This window comes from Diospyros lotus, chromosome 14 (assembly GCF_014633365.1).
Source record: "Diospyros lotus cultivar Yz01 chromosome 14, ASM1463336v1, whole genome shotgun sequence".
Taxonomy (NCBI): domain Eukaryota; kingdom Viridiplantae; phylum Streptophyta; class Magnoliopsida; order Ericales; family Ebenaceae; genus Diospyros; species Diospyros lotus.
Window position 1 is genome coordinate 10,148,171 of NC_068351.1, and position 17,185 is coordinate 10,165,355.

The following is a 17,185-nucleotide window of genomic DNA, read 5'->3' on the forward strand; positions in this document are numbered from 1 at the left end:
ATTTTGAGTTTCGGGCGTCTAACAATGAGGCAGAGTACGAGGCCCTCATAGCCGGGTTGAGGCTCGCCGCGCAGCTTGGGGCGAAGCATCTCAACATACAATCTGATTCTAACCTTGTTGTTCAGCAGGTGAAGGGAGAATACGAGGCTAGAGAGGACCACATGTCCAAATATTTGGTTTTCGTTCAGGAACTGATGAGTCGTTTTCAATCTGTAAAGATTGAGCATATGCCTCGATCCCAGAATATGGAAGCAGACACCTTGTCCCGGATCGCATCGGCCTCTTTTCCAACCAATTCTAGACAGATTCTTATCGAGACATTACCTCATAGAAGCATTGATGAGATGATGGAGCAGCTATGTCTCGATCTAGAGCCAAGTTGGATGGACCCTTTTGTTAGTTATTTGAAGGATGGAGAGCTACCAGAGAATGACTTGGAGGCCCGGGAGCTAAAAAGGAGGGCCCAGAAATTTATACTAATCAACGAAGAGTTGTACAAGAGATCCTTCACTCAACCACTCTTGAAATGCGTAAAACCACGTGAGGCTGACTATGTTTTAAGAGAGATCCATGAGGGAATATGTGGGAGTCACATAGGGGCCCGAACTCTTTATCAGAAAGCCCTTCGACAAGGGTACTACTGGCCGACTATGGTGTCTGACGCAGAGCAGCTGGTCAAGAAATGTGAAAGATGCCAACGGGTCTCCAACCTAATTCATGTTCCTAGCGCCATGCTCACCCATCTGGTTCAGCCGTGCCCCTTCGCCCAATGGGGAATTGATATTCTGGGTCCGTTCCCGCCTGCCGCAGGTCAAGTAAAATTCTTGATCGCGGCGATAGATTACTTCTCCAAATGGATAGAGGCCGAGCCCCTGGCCTCCATCACGGCGCGAAAAGTGAAGCAATTTTTATGGAAGAACGTGGTTTGTCGGTTCAGGATCCCGCGGGTGATTGTTTCAGATAATGGGACCCAATTCACGGATCGGATGATCAAGGAATGGTGTCAAGAATTGGGGATCAAGCAACACTTCACCTCAGTAGCTCATCCACAGGCTAACGGACAGATCGAGCTTGCTAATAGGACTATGCTCCACGGATTAAAAGCTCGAGTTGACAAGGCAGATGGAAGTTGGGTGGACGAGTTACCGAGCATCCTTTGGTCTTACCGGACCACGAGGAGGGGGTCCACCGGAGAGACCCCATTCAACTTATGTTACGGTTCAGAGGCCGTTATCCCGGTAGAGATCGGGATTCCAACTTTTAGGGTGGAGCATTTTGATCCAGAATCCAATGAACAAGCCTTGAGGAATAATTTAGATACAGTAGAGGAGCTTCGGGACGAAGCAAGGGTCCGTCAAGCGGTTTATAATCAGCGAATTGAGAGGTACTACAATCGAAGGGTGAAAGCTCGGAGTTTTCTACCTGGCGATCTGGTCCTTCGACGAGCAAGTGTGAGCAACCCCCGAGACTCCAACAAGTTGTCGCCGACTTGGGAAGGCCCCTACCGGGTTACCGAGACCCTCAGCCCTGGGGCATACCGGCTTGGAACTATGGACGGCACTCCGATAAAGAATGCGTGGAATATTCAGAACTTGAGAAAATTTTATCAATAATGGGTTACCCCCAAGGATCTTGAAGCTATGTATGTTTCTCAATAAAACCTCATTATTGTTCTTTTTATATGTGCAGACTGTCCTACGGAATATAAAAAACAATAAGAAGATGGGGCAAGAGGCAAAAAGGAAGAGTCAAGGGTCAAATGTGGCCTCGGGGGACCACCCCCAATAAAAAGGAAGAGTCAAGGGTCAAATGTGGCCTCAGGGGACCACCCCTAATAAAAAGGAAGAGTCAAGGGTCAAATATGGCCTTAGGGGATCACCCCTAATAAAAAAGAAAACTCACGGGTCAAATGTGGCCTCGGGGGGACCACCCCTAATAAAAAGGAAGAGTCAAGGGTCAGATATGACCCCAATGGGGCCACCCCTAAAATAAAAGCAAAATGGAGGAGCAAGAAATCAGGTAACAGAGATCACTTGGCTCAAACTATTACAAAAAAGGCATAACTTCGAAGCATTTTTATTCAATGAAAGATCAGAAGTCCAATATAACCCAAACTTGGGGAAAGAAGATACATGCAACGAACAACTAGGTTTCTTCTTCTTCGGACTCCTCGGATTCGTTTGCTGGGGCTTGGGAGGATGATGCTCGGCTGAGCTCGGCGATCACATCCTCCATGGACCTGATGGGAGCAAAACTGAGGTCGGGATAGGCTCTTTGCACCTCCTCCGTGCAGCGAGTGAAACCTCTCTTCCATACCCCTTGCAGCTCATGCCTAATAAATCCTCTCACCTCAGGGAGTTGGGTGGGGTTGGCATACTTCTCTTCAAGCTCCCGGTTGCGCTCCCGAGTCCGTCCTAACTCTTCCTCCAGGGCCTGGTGGCTAATCTCGAGCCCCTGAAAGCGTCCCTCAAGCTCCTCGTTTCGTTGATGTTGAGCCCTCAGATCCTCGTCCCGCTGCTCGATGGTTCTATGGCACTCGGCAAGAGCATTATCCATCTCCAACATCCTTTGTGAATTCCTCGCCATTCGCCTTTGGAGCTCGTTATGAGCGACAATACTCTGTTCAAATAGCACAAAGTTAGAATATAGTTAGAATATAGGGGACGAGAGTTCTCTATATTAAAAAGTCCGAAGGACTAACCTGAACCAAGCCCTGGCCATAGCAAGACTCCAAGGTCTCCGAAGTCAGGTCGGCGGCCCCCTCCATGTCTGCCCGAGTGGGAAGGCCCTGAATAAGCTAAGTCGCCACCCAAGCCTCGCTACTGTGGTCTATTTCATGGACATTCCAGTTGGGTCGGTGAAGAGCCCTGGCGGGAATAGGCGCCTCTTCTTCAAGCAGGTCAGAGAGGGGCTCGGTGCCCTGAGAGCCTCCTGTCTCGGTGTGGGGCAGAGAAGAGCGGGACCCGGACGCTTTTGATTTCTTGTGACGAGGTGGGAGCCTGGAGTCTCGAGTATGCCTCTTGGCATTCTTCCGGGCCCGTTTGGCCTCTTCAGCAGCCTGTTTGTCGGTCCCCCACAGCTCCGCATCATCGATCATCTTGGCTGCAAAGCAAAATAAGATCAAATGTCAGAATAAGGAAGCAAGCAGAAATTAGAAGCAAGAAGCGGAGCGAGAGAACGAAAAAAATCAACCTAAGGGAGTGTCGGCTGCTGGGCAGGGGTATCGACATAAACCCCCAAGAAACAGGGTTTGTTCGTTAATCAACCTGGCGGTACTGACGTGCTCCAAACCCATCAAAAGCTCGGCGTCCCTCCTCTCTAAAGGGGTCATTTCACGAGGGAAATTCTTTCGGGAAGGCCGACGCCAGGCAGTGGGCACACCCATAGTAGCGGAGCAGGATCCCATAAAAAAATATCGATTTTTCCAACCTTTTAAGGAGGACAGGGTGTCTACGAGAAACTTACAGCCAGGGTATGCCATGAAAGAATAGCGAAACTCGGACTTATCAACACATACGAGGCGAAATAATTTTAAAAAGAGTTTAGCTTTGGGGACAATACCTCTCCCCCGACAACATATGACGAAAGATACTAAGTTCCTCCACCCGTTGGGCACTAGTTGAGAAGGGGATAACCCTACAAGTCGAAAGATCTCGGCAAGGGTGCTTTCGAAAGGGAACCGACACCCTGCTTCAAGAGAGGTTTCATAGATGGTTAAAGCCCCCGGAGGGGATTGATGGGCTCTAAAGTTGGAGGGTGTAGAATACCAATAGCCCGTAACGGGAAGATGATATTTCCGGGCGAGTCCGGAGACCTCATCCTCGGACAAGGAAGAATAGGCAGGGGTTAGGTCATCAGGGAGACCGTTATGGTGGAGCTCTAACTCTGTGTCGGTATCATTATCAAAAGATAGGGCATGAGGACGAGGCCGAGAGGTCCCAGCGTCTCCTATTTGCCTACCAGACTGAGAAGAGGAGCTAGAGGAGCTGGAAGGGTCCGAGCTATTCCCATCTGAGTTGCTAGAGGAGACCATGGAGATTGACTTACCAAAGCAACGTGACATCGGGAAGAGAGACAAGAAAAAGCCACAAAAAATAAGAGAAGGGAGGCAAAGGAATACCAGCTGATGAGAAGATTTCCAAGGATGGAAGAAAAGCGCACGAGAGAACCCTTAAGAGGGAGCCGGTCCGTCCCTTGATGAACTTGAAGGCACCACTTAGAATCTCTCGAGCTCCGTGAGAATCCTGCACAAAAGGAAAAAAAGGGGGATAAGGGGAAAAGAGGTCTCAAAGTCGAGACCAAGGGCCTCTTAAAAAAAAAAAAAAAAAAAAAAAAAAAAAAAGGACAAGGAGTCCCGCACGCGCGGCCAAGCCCTCGCGCGGCCGAGGCGCGAGGGCTCGGCCAGCTCGGCCTCGGCCTGCGCGCTGGCAAGCCGCGCGCCCGCACGGCCGAGGCGCGAGGGCTCGGCCCGCGCGCGCGGGCAAGCTGCGCGCCCGCACGGCCGAGGCGCGAGGGCTCGGCCAGCGCGGCCTCGGCCCGCGCGCGCAGGCAAGCCGCGTGGCCGGGGCCCGCGCGGCCTCAGCCTGCGCCTCCCAGACCAAACGTGGCCGAGACCTCTGGTCTCGGCCACGCAAATGAGGAAGTTCTTTTAAAAAAAAAAAAAAAAAAACTGAAATGAAAAAGCAAAAAAAAAAAAGGGAGGAGGATGAAAGATCTCTTACCTTATGTTTCCACTCCAATAGTGTTTGTGAGGAGGGGACCATCCCCACCCCCCTTTTTATAGAATTCTTGGAGGGCCATGGGGAGTGGGGATGGGATGTTTAGTTGGGAAGCGAGCCAACAAAGCCAATAATAGAGCTCTTTAATCTTATTCATTTATCTTTTTTGTAAAATCTCTTTTTTCAGGAAAAATTGAGAAGACTACTCCTTCAGCTGCCCGAGCTCCTCTCCCTCGCAGCTCAAGGAGTTGGGGGGCAAGTGATGAGGGAATATTTTACTAAGGGCAAAAATACTATACTATCCTTGGAGATCTCCAATGTGGTGCCGCCACGTGCCGGCCCCAAAAAGTGCCACGTATCACCTATATCTTCATCATTTATCTCATATTTGATTTTGAACAAGGCTGACCCAGTTAATCGAGATTCTCTCCAACGTCCGGTTCAAGACTTATCTTATCTCTTCAATGTGTGCTTTACCCCATCTTAAATAGATATCGACTTCTACAGGTACGGATCATCTGACTACTGGTTCAATTTTCTATTTTGGGCATATTTCTTCTACTGACTTGAGCGTCAGAGTTCTCCCGGGGGATTACAGTCCCGCCCCTGCAGGTACTTGGTTCGAGGCAGACCTCGGTGATCGGTCCAGTATCATCAGCTCCCCTCCCTTTCGCTCTCCCGGCAGATTTATATTTATATATATATATGATATTTATATATGTATGATATATATATTAATGTATTAAGAGAGAAGCAGAAAAGCGTGCGTGGCCCTGATCATCTTCTTCTTAAAAAATGTTATCAAATCATATGAGTATATAACAATTCATAAATACGTTTATATCATTTTTCTAATTTATTATGGGAAATGAGTAAGGAGTTTCTCCTTCTTCTTTAATATTCTGTCTCTTTTTCTTTTTTTAAAAAAAAAATCCACAAAGTGAAAATAAGAAAAAGAAGAAGAAGAAAAAGGAAAAGCTAAACATCAAGTTTCTATTATTTAATTTTAACTTAAAATTTTTCTTCAATTAAAACATATGGAAAAAAATTTACACTCATTATTTTGACATGATAAATGTATTTCAAGTGATTATTTTAAATATCTTATATAAAAATATTCAAGATGATGTTTGTGTAGTAGTTTGAATATGTAATCCGTAAAAGTTTTATGACATTTTGAGTTGTTGAAACGTTATCAAATCAAATGTGTTTATTACACTTTTTAAATAAGTTTGTATCATTTTTCTGATTAATTAATTGAGAGAAATCACTAAAGAATTTCTCCTTCTTCTTTTATATTCAGTCTGTTTCAATTTTTTTAAAATTTTCATAAAGAGAAAAAGAAGAAGAAGAAGAAGAAGAAGAAGAAGAAGAAGAAGAAGGAAAACTAAACCTCACGTTTTTCTTCTTTAATTGTAACTTTTAGATTTCTTCAACTAAAGGGTATGAATAATTTTTTCACACTCCTTATCATTTGGAGGAATAATTTTTTCACACTCATTATTTTGACATTATAAATGTATTTCACGTGATTATTTTAAATATCTCATAAATGGAAATATTTGAAATGATTTTTATGTACTAGTTTGATATTTTTAAAATAATATGTTGAAGTTGTAATTTGTGAAAGTTTTATAACATTTTGAGTATATAAAATATTATCAAATTAAATGTGTTTGTATAATTTTTCTGATTTATTGAGAGAAATGACTAAGAAGCTTCTCCTTTTTCATTAATATTCTCTCTCTTTCTTTTCTTTGTTTTAAATTTCCACAAAGAGAACAAAAGATGAAGAATAAGTAAAGGAAAAGCTAAAGCTCATGATTCTATTATTTAATTCTAACTTTTAGTTTTCATCAATTAAAGGGTATGAGCAATTTTTTTTACACTTATTATTTTGACATGAGAAATGTATTTCACGTGATTATTTTAAATATGCTGTATAACAATATTGAAAGTCGTGTTTATATTTTGGTTTGACATTTTGAGTTGATAAAATGTTATCAAATCAAATGTGTTTACAACACTTCTAAAATAACTTTGTATCATTTTTCTGATTTATTGGGGGAAATGACTAAGGAGTTTCTCCTTCTTCCATATTCTTTCTCCTTTAATTTCTTCTTAAAATTTCCACAAAGAGAAGAAAAGAAGAATTAGAAAAGGAAAAGCTAAAGCTCAAGTTTTTCTTCTTTAATTTTAACTTTTAGTTTTCTTCAAGGGTTTGAATAATTTTTTTACACTCATTATTTTGACATGATAAATGTATTTCACGTGATTATTTTAAGTATCTTATTTTAAAATATTGAAAATGGTATTTAGTTAAGGCCATATTCTCTTTGCTATTTTTAGATAGTTTTTAGTTTTCCAAAATAGTGAAAACGTATTTATTTTCATATTTTTAAAAACTCATTTTCAAAAATAAAAAAATATTTTGTAAAGAAAACTCAAAATAACAAAAAATCGTTTTGACTATTTTCATCACAAACACGCTCAAAATTTTTAAAACACTAAAAATACTACAAGCAAAAAGAACACATTTTCAACAATCTCAAAATAGATACTCAAAACACAAAACTGAAATACAAAGAGAACAATCCCTAAATGTTTCTCTTCTTTAGTTCTAACTTTTAGTTTTCTTCAGTTAGAGGGTATGAATAATTTTTTTACACTCCTTATTTTGATATTTTAAATGTAATTCACGTGATTAATTTAAAAATATTATACAAAAATATTGAAAATATTATAATGTGCTATTTTTTATTTTAAATATCTTAAATAAAAATATTAGAATTGGTATTTATGTTCTCATTTAATATATTTGAAAATAATGTGTTGAAATTGTAATATGTGAAAGTTTTATGGCATTGAAATTGGTAAAATGTTATAAATTCACACGTGCTTATACCAATTTTTAAATAAGTTTGTATTATTTTTCTGATTTATTGAGGGAAATGACTAAGGACTTTTTCTTCAAAATAACAAAAAATCGTTTTGACTATTTTCATCACAAACACGCTCAAAATTTTTAAAACACGAAAAATACTACAAGCAAAAAGAACACATTTTCAACAATCTCAAAATAGATACTCAAAACACAAAACTGAAATACAAAGAGAACAATCCCTAAATGTTTCTCTTCTTTAGTTCTAACTTTTAGTTTTCTTCAGTTAGAGGGTATGAATAATTTTTTTACACTCCTTATTTTGATATTTTAAATGTAAATTCACGTGATTAATTTAAAAATATTATACAAAAATATTGAAAATATTATAATGTGCTATTTTTTATTTTAAATATCTTAAATAAAAATATTAGAATTGGTATTTATGTTCTCATTTAATATATTTGAAAATAATGTGTTGAAATTGTAATATGTGAAAGTTTTATGGCATTGAAATTGGTAAAATGTTATAAATTCACACGTGTTTATACCAATTTTTAAATAAGTTTGTATTATTTTTCTGATTTATTGAGGGAAATGACTAAGGACTTTTTCTTCAATATTCTGTCACTTTCACATTTTTAGAAAACAAATTCCACAATGTGAAGAAGAAGAAGAAGAAGAAGAAGAAGAAAAGCAAAAGCTAAACATCAAGTTTCTCTTATTTAATTTTAACCTAAATTTTTCTTTTACTAAAACGCATGAAAATTTTTTTACACTCATTATTTTTTCACGATAAATGTATTTCATGTGATTATTTTATATATCTTATATAAAAATATTCAAAGTGATGTTTATGTACTAATTTGATATTTTTGAAAAAAGTAATGCTAGGAGTGATGATGTTATCAGTCTTGTGTCTCATCTTTATTGGATGAGATATTAGGCAGATGAGACAATAGTACATATTCTCCTTACCCTCTTTCAATAAGAAAATGCCACATGACTGAAGATATCGTTATGAGTCATGACTCCTAATTTTATTTTTTAAAAAGTAATGAGTTGAATATATAATTAGTATAAAACCATTTTGAGTTGTTGAAATGTTATCAAATCAAAAGTGTTTATAACATTTTTTTAAATAAGTTTATATAATGTCTCTAATTCATTGAAAGAAAGGACTAAAGAGTTTCCTTTTTTTTCTTCCTTATTCAATCTCTTTTAATTATTTTAAAAAAATTTCACATAGAGAAAAAAAAAAAAAAAGAAGAAGAAAAAGAAAAGTTTTTTTTCTTCTTCTTTAATTTTAGCTTAAATTTTTCTTCAACTAAAACGTATGAATTTTTTTTTACTTTCATTATTTTTACATGATAAATGTATTTTACGTGATTATTATAAATATCTTATATAAGATATTCAAAATGATGTTTATGTACTAGTTTGATATTTTTGAAAATAATGTGTTGAATATGTAATTCATAAAAGTTTTATAACACTTCTTATATAAGTTTCTATCATTTTTTAGATTCATTGAGAGAAAGACAAAAGAGTTTCTCCTTCTTCTTCCATATTCACCCTCCTTTATTTATTTTTTACTTTCACAAAGAGAAAAAGAGAAGAACAAGAAAAGACAAAGCTAAATCTCACGTTTCTCTTCTTTAATTCTAACTTTTAGATTTCTTCAACTAAAGGGTATAAATAATTTTATACTCATTATATTGACATGGTAAATATATTTCACATGATTATTTTAAATGTCTTATATAAAAATATTGGAAAAAGTGTTTCTGTGCTAGTTTGATATTTTTGAAAATAAAATATAGAAATTGTAATCTTTGATTGTTTTATAACATTTTGAGTAATGAGTAAGGAGTTTCTCCTTCTTCTTCTGTAACATCCCGTTCGAGCGATAGGAAGAATCGGAACAACTTACCCTGATGGGCCTACACGAACTTCCCAGGGGGTCACCCATCCCTGGATTACCCCAAGTTAAGCACGCTTAACTTGAGAGTTCTTTGCCAACATTCAGCCCAAAAGGTATTCAGCTGGTGTTGTTTCCTTTCTTACACTATCCTCGATATATACTAACTTCTCTGGGCTCTCGGGGTATTACATTTTCCCCCCCTTAAGCACATGACGTCCTCGTCATGCGACCTTACAACTGGTCCCAGACCTTCTCCCCTTGGGGGCTGCCATCCTAGAAGCCTGCTAGAAGCCGCTCCTTGTACAGGCCCTCAAGCCCCGGCGCCACTCCCCGCCCTCATCGAACCGTCTTCGCCAAGGGTCGGCTCTGATACCATTTGTAACATCTCGCTTGAGCGATAGGAAGAACCGGAACAACTTACCCTGATGGGCCTACACGAACTTCCCAGGGGGTCACCCATCCCTGGATTACCCCAAGTTAAGTACGCTTAATTTGAGAGTTCTTTGCCAACATTCAGTCCAAAAGGTATCCAGCTGGTGTTGTTTCCTTTCTTACACTATCCTCGATATATACTAACTTCTCTGGGCTCTCAGGGTATTACATCTTCAATATTTTGTCTCTTTCACTTTTTTTTTTAAAAAAAAATCACAAAGTGAAAAAAAAAAAGATGAAGAAGAAAAGGAAAAGCTAAACATCAAGTTTCTCTTATTTAATTTTAACTTAAATTTTTATTCAACTAAAACGTATGAAAATATTTTTACACTCATTATTTTGACATGATAAAAGTATTTCACGTGATTATTTTAAATATCTTATATAAAAATATTCCAAATGATGTTTATGTACTAATTTGATATTTTTGAAAATAATGTATTGAATATATATCCGTGAAAGTTTTATGACATTTTGAATTGTTCAAATGTTATCAAATCAAATGTGTTTACTACACTTCTTAAATAAATTTGAATCATTTTTTTTATTATTCATTGAGAGAAATGACAGCAGAGTTTCTCATTCTTCTTCCATATTCAGTCTCCTTTAATTTTTTTTTTTATAAATTTTCACAAAGAGAAAAAAATGAAGAAAAAGAAAAGGCAAAGTTAAATCTCACGTTTCTTTTCTTTAATTGTAACGTTTAGATTTCTTCAACTAAAGGGTTTAAATAATATTTTTACACTCATTATATTGACATATGATAAATATATTTCACCTGAATATTTTAAATGTCTTATATAAAAATATTGGAAAAGGTGTTTATGTGCTTGTTTGATATTTTTTTAAAATAATATGTAGAAATTGTAATCTGTTAAAGTTTTATGACATTTTGAGTTGATAAAATGTTATCAAATCATATGTGTTTATAACAATTCTTAAATAAGTTTGTATCATTTTTCTGATTTATTGAGAGAAATGAGTGAGGAGTTTCTCCTTCTTCTTCAATATTCTGCCTCTTTCACTTTTTTTAAAAAAATTTCACAAAGTGAAAAAGAAAAAAGAAGAAGAAAAAGAAAAACTAAGCATCAATTTTCTTTATTTAATTTTTACTAAATTTTTCTTCAAATAAAATGTATGAAAAATTTTTTACACATTATTTTGACATGATAAATGTATTTAACGTGATTATTTCAAATATCTTATATAAAAATATTCAAAATGACATTTGTATACTAGATTGAAATTTTATAAAATAATGTGTTGAATATGTAATTCGTAGGGTTAATTATACCAATAATCACTCAATTTTGCATTATATTATTGTCTAATTATTGAATTTTAAAATGTTACCTGTTAGTCACTAATTTTTTAAAATTGTTACTGCTTAATCACTAAATTTTAAAATATTACTTACTAGTCACTAATATTTCAAAACTATTTTTTATCCGTCACTCGTGAACTTAAAGTTCAGTGACTAATAAGTGATGGGTAAGAAACGATTTTGAATTATTAATGACTAACAAATAACATTTTAAAGTTCAGTGACTAAGTAATAACAGTTTTGAAATATTAGTGACAAATAGGTAACATTTTAAAGTTCGGTGACCAAATAATAACAGAATGCAAAGTTGACTGATTATTAGTGTAATTAATCCATAATTCGTAAAAGTATTATGACATTTTGTCTTGTTGAAATGTTATCAAATCAAATGCGTTTATTATACTTCTTAAATAAGTTTTGTATCATTTTTTTGATTAATTGAGAGAAATCACTAAAGAATTTCTCCATCTTTTTCCATATTTAGTTTGTTTCAATTTTTTTTAATTTTCACAAAGAGAGAAAAAAAAATGAAGAAAAGAAAAAGCTAAGGTTGCGTTCTCTTTGTTATTTTCAAGTTATTTTTAGTTTTCGATTTTCTAAAATTATGAAAACGCATTCTCTTTGTTGTTTTAAAAAAAAATTCGAAAACAAAAAAGAAAATTGTAAAGAAAACTCAAAACAACAAAAAATTATTTTAGGTATTTTCATCATTCAAAACAAACTCTAAATTCAAAACATGAAAAATAGATTTCATTTTTTGTCTTTAATTTTTATTTTAATGCTTCCTATTTATAATCACATTATGATTTCACTTGTTATTTTTTTTTCAAGTTTATTTATTTATTTATTTAAAATTAAATAGTTTTTATTTTTTAAATAATTAAATTTAATTAATAAAATGTTATTAAAAAATTATTTTTAAAATTTTCAAAGAGAACGCATTTTCTAGTTTTTTGTTTTAAAAAATAATTTTTCAAAATGACAAAAAGAATATATTTTCAATTTTTTGAAAAAAAACTACAAAAATAGAAATTTAAAAATAAATTCAAAACTTAAAATTAAAAATTAAAAAACAAAGAGAACCGAGCCTTAACCTCTCGTTTCTCTTTCTTTAATTCTAACTTTTAGATTTCTTTAACTAAAGGATATGAATAATTTTTTCACACTCATTATTTTGGCGTGATAAATGTATTTTGGGTGATTTTTTTAAATATCTGATGTGGAAACATTGGAAATGGTGTTTATGTGCTAGTTTGATATTTTTGAAATTAATATGTTGAAGTTGTGATCTGTGAATGTTGTATAACATTTTGACTTTATAGAATGTTATCAAATCAAATGTGTTTATAATATATTTCTTAAATAAATTTGTATCATTTTCTGATTTATTGAGAGAAATGACAAAGCACCTTCTCCTTCTTCATCAATATTCTCTCTCTTTCTCTATTTTTTTTTTAATTTTCAAAAAGAGAACAAATGAAGAAAAAGAAAAAAAAAAAAAAAAGAAGAAGAAGAAGAAGAAAAGGAAAAGCTACACCACCGTTCTGTTATTTAATTCTAACTTTTAGTTTTCATCAACTAAAGGGTATAATGAACAATTTTTTTTTAATATTTATTATTTTGACATTTCACGTGATTATTTTAAATATCTTGTATAGCAATATTGAAAATGATGTTTATTTTCTGGTTTGATATTTTTGAAAATAATGTGTTTAATTATTTGTAATCTGTCCAAATTTTATGGCATGTTGGGTTCATAAAATTTTATTAAATCAAATGTATTTATAACACCTCTAAAATAAGTTTGTATCATTTTTCTAATTTATTGGGGGAAATGACTAAGGAGTGTCTCCTTCTTCTTCCATATCCTTTCTCCTTTAATTTATTCTTAAAATTTCCACAAAGAGAAAAAAAGAAGAATAAGATCAAAGGAAAAACTAAACCTCAAGTTTTTCTTCTTTAATTCTAACTTTTAGTTTTCTTCAACTAGAGGGTTTGAATAATTTTTTTAAACATTATTTCCAAATGACAAATGTATTTCACGTGATTATTTTAAATATCTTGTATAAAAATATTGAAAATGATGTTTATATAATAGTTTGATATTTTTTAAAATAATGTGTTGAATTGCTAATCCATGTTATTTTTTAAATTAAAATATTAGATATAATTTTAGATCATAACCAACTTTCAAACTAGGAATTTTAAATAAACCGAGGGATCCTAATTCTGCATTCACGATATCACTGTATATCGTTTAATTGTATTTAAATCTCTCATAATTTTGGTGATCATTTGTGGTTTAGAATTTTTCAGTAGTTGTCCATGGCTTATTTTTCTTGCACAAACATCTTTATTTCAATAAAAAATATTTAAAATGTTATGGTGTTAATTGTGTTCGCATGTTATTATAATTCATTCAAATTTATTAAGCAAATTCCCATTCATTTGAATACAATTTAATTTACCCCGTGTAATAATCACCCTCCGGCCGGCTGCTTGTTAAACAAAGAGCATGGCTGGGATGCTCCGAATCTGAGGTTGGTAACCGAAGCTTCTAGGTCTGTGTTACACACCGGCAGCTTTGTCTCGTCTCTATATATTCCTCACTCCTCACACATAGGGAAGCAGAAATGGAATGAGTGGAAGTGAAAACTAAAATTGGTGAGGATCATTCTCTAGTTCAGGTGGTAAGAAGTGAAATAAGGGAAATGAATTCAAATACTGATGCTTCCATTGGGTCGCTAAAGCCTACGAAACAGAGGGTTTCGTGGATTGTTGAGATCGAATCGAACAAGGAACGCTATGCTCACGAAGTGGAGCAGCCACCGAAGATCCAGAAGGTTTCGATGACCTTTCGCGCGATCGAGTCCAACAAGAACTGCTTCGATCCCGTGGTGATTGCGATCGGACCTCTCCACCACGGCAAGCCGGAGCTAGAACGAATGGAAACTTTCAAGATTCAGTTTGCTTTACAGTACGCGCATCAAAGTAACAAATCAATGGAGGAATTGTATGATGCGGTAGAGAAGCAAGCGATCGATGCCAGGAACTGCTATGCCAAGGGCTCAACAGATGCGTTTGATGATGACGAGGAGTTTGCAAAGATGATGTTCCTCGACAGTTGCTTCGTTCTTCAGTTCATTTACAGTTGTGTGAATCCCACAGAGGCTGATGTAAAGATGAAGAGCAACGATAAGATGTTCATTTTACGCGATATTACGTTATTAGAAAATCAACTCCCTTTTGAGTTCCTGAAGGCATTGATGAACTTGAGGTTCAAAGAAGGAGAAGGAGAGCAGATGATTGACAAGTTCATCATCAGCCTAATCATTGGAGATCCTTATGAGGAAAATGTGAGATGTTGGAAGCCGAAAGGGGACGAGAAAGGAAAGGAGCAGCCTGTTCATCTTCTTGAGCTAGTTCGTACTGAATTCGCCGATGTTGATGAAATAACAAAGGGTAAGTCGTATTCAAATTGGTGCTATTATCGCTCGGTTACAGAATTGAAGTCAGTGGGAATCAATTTCAAGTGTAGTTACTCGCGGAGGTTTTCTGATATCACGTTCAAGTCTGGATGCTTCTTGTCTGGATGTCTCAGACTCCCTCCCATAACCATTGACGACGGCACCAAGTCTTTGCTTTTGAACTTGGTGGCTTGGGAAGCTTGCCCCGACACTCCTGACGATTTTGGGGTTTCTTCTTATGTTTATTTCATGGATACATTAATCGATCGTGCTGAAGATGTGAAGGAATTACGATACAACGGCGTAATACTCAACGGGCTGGGCAGCGACGAGCAGGCTGTCGAACTTTTCAACGAGATCGGTAGAAATTTGGTGTCCAATCCTGAGGCTTTTGGGAAAGTTAAGGAGTCTATTGACGGCTACCACAGCAGTCGCCTTAGGTTGTGGTGGGCTGAATGGCTGCACAAGCATTTCAGAAGCCGATGGGCCTTAATTGCTTTGATTGTTGGATTTCTTGCACTCGGCTTGACTGTCGCACAAACGGTTTTTTCTGCCATTCAATTATAAAAATAATTAGGTTGTGGTGGGCTGAATGTGTTTATCTTGGACGGAAACAATTTAATGTATAATCAGTTAGAAGATTGTGGCAGTTTCTATTATTAATGCAACACCCCCAATTTTTTTTTTATTTATTTGATGTTGTTCGTTGTTGAAATATCAAATTTTAATTAAAAATAAATATCTAACCGGTAATCCAATATTATCTCCAATCCTGACTTACGATTATCCTACATACTATTTAATTTCCTTTATATATACCTTAACATTTATATATTAAACTAGTAGCTCCGGGCTGGCATCCATACCTTTAATGTTCCCAGAAAAGGGGGCCTCCCTCCTCGAGTTTAGGGGCTTCGGCTATCCTTTTCTAAATTACTTTTGGAGATTCCTTACCTCGAGTTTACTTGGACCCTCCAACGCAGCTTTCATATTACTCAAAATCGAGTTTCTTTTATTACTCAATAAAAATCAACCAAAGTAAACATTATATCATGCCTCACTGTCTACCACACACCCAAATCATAATATATATATATTTATATATCTATTGGTGAGAATATAGAGCTTCTCTTTTTTCTTTGGAATATTTATAGGTGAGAATAACTTTCTCCTCATTATTTTCTAAAAAGTCTTCGTATCAACTTGTATGTATCCCCAATCTGAAACATGCATAACAATCTGATAATTTCTGAAAAAAAATTATAGATATTAGTACATTTATTGAAAATATACATATCAAAATATACTTTGAGATTGAAATTACCTTATTACATCCCCATCGAAACAAGATAGTTGTATTTCTCCTTTTAAGCTCCATATATTTTTCGATTCAATTCTACAGAAGTCAATATTTCAAATTATTATTAAATTTAAATTTTAAAAAAAATTATATAATCAATAAAAATAAATCTACATGGTTACCTTGTGAACACTACAACAACACTTCAAGATAAACAATATTTGTAGTAGAATCCAAATAATATTTAGGAAGCAAAATACTTATACGATCAAATGATATATATCTAAACAATGCCACATATAATTGCCCATGGCTAAATACTGGTATGCATAAATCAACCCCAACAAATTTCATAGATTATTTTTGAGATTTATTAATAGTCAAAGCATATGCCAATCGGACTAAAAATTGACATCTTATCATTTGGAAAGACATTTCTGAAGAAAATGGTGCCAAAGATATCCTTGGTATAAATGCCAAATTGCTAAACTTTTCTCCAGTTAAAATTTGAGTTTCAATTATGCGAGTGTCGCACCTAGTAACCATCAATTTTGTATCATTACATAGTCCATCTTTCGGTGCAATGTTTCTCAACAATATTATAGGACAACCCACCTTCAACTCTAACTTAAAAGTTGGCAACCTAGAAGGATCCAATGAATTTAAATATTCATTAGGATATCTATATGTAATGGTAGGATCGATTTCATTATCTTCAGACATTTTATCTGCTACAAGATAAATATATAATCTCCCTGGAAAGATATTCAACGCAGTAGTATTGATATCACTGACATCATCGTTAAGTATAGACAAAATTGTGCGTTCGGTTAAAAATGTTGGGGTTGATGTTTCTATCATATTCAGCCGTGGGTAAACTGTAGAGAGTAATTCATTCAAATCTTGACATTTGTGTATTATTGATGGAAGGTTAACAATTTCTTGAGGATTGGTCCCAATCTAAAGAAAGTGAAATCAATAAAAAAAATAAGAATGAAAACACAATTTATTAATTTAAAATATCTACATAATATGGCACAAAGGTTAAAGTAGTGTTACCTCCATCAAGAAATTTGCAAAATTAGCATTTTCACGGCCTTCATGATTCAAACGCATATTCAAATCCAAAGTTAAGATAT

At 35.0% G+C, this 17,185-nt stretch overlaps 1 protein-coding gene across 1 annotated transcript; it reads left to right on the top strand.

The window, feature by feature from the left end:
* Positions 1-13,929: 13,929 nt before the first annotated feature.
* On the top strand, positions 13,930-15,422 carry LOC127790628 (uncharacterized). The gene has a single exon (XM_052320208.1). It carries the CDS (start codon positions 13,991-13,993, stop codon positions 15,311-15,313), a length of 1,323 nt encoding a protein of 440 aa, XP_052176168.1. The 5' UTR covers positions 13,930-13,990; the 3' UTR covers positions 15,314-15,422.
* The last annotated feature ends 1,763 nt before the right edge of the window (positions 15,423-17,185 follow it).

Excerpts from the sequence above, each read along its gene's own strand:
- LOC127790628 (XM_052320208.1), top strand. The coding sequence starts at position 13,991 with ATGAATTCAAATACTGATGCTTCCATTGGGTCGCTAAAGCCTACGAAA.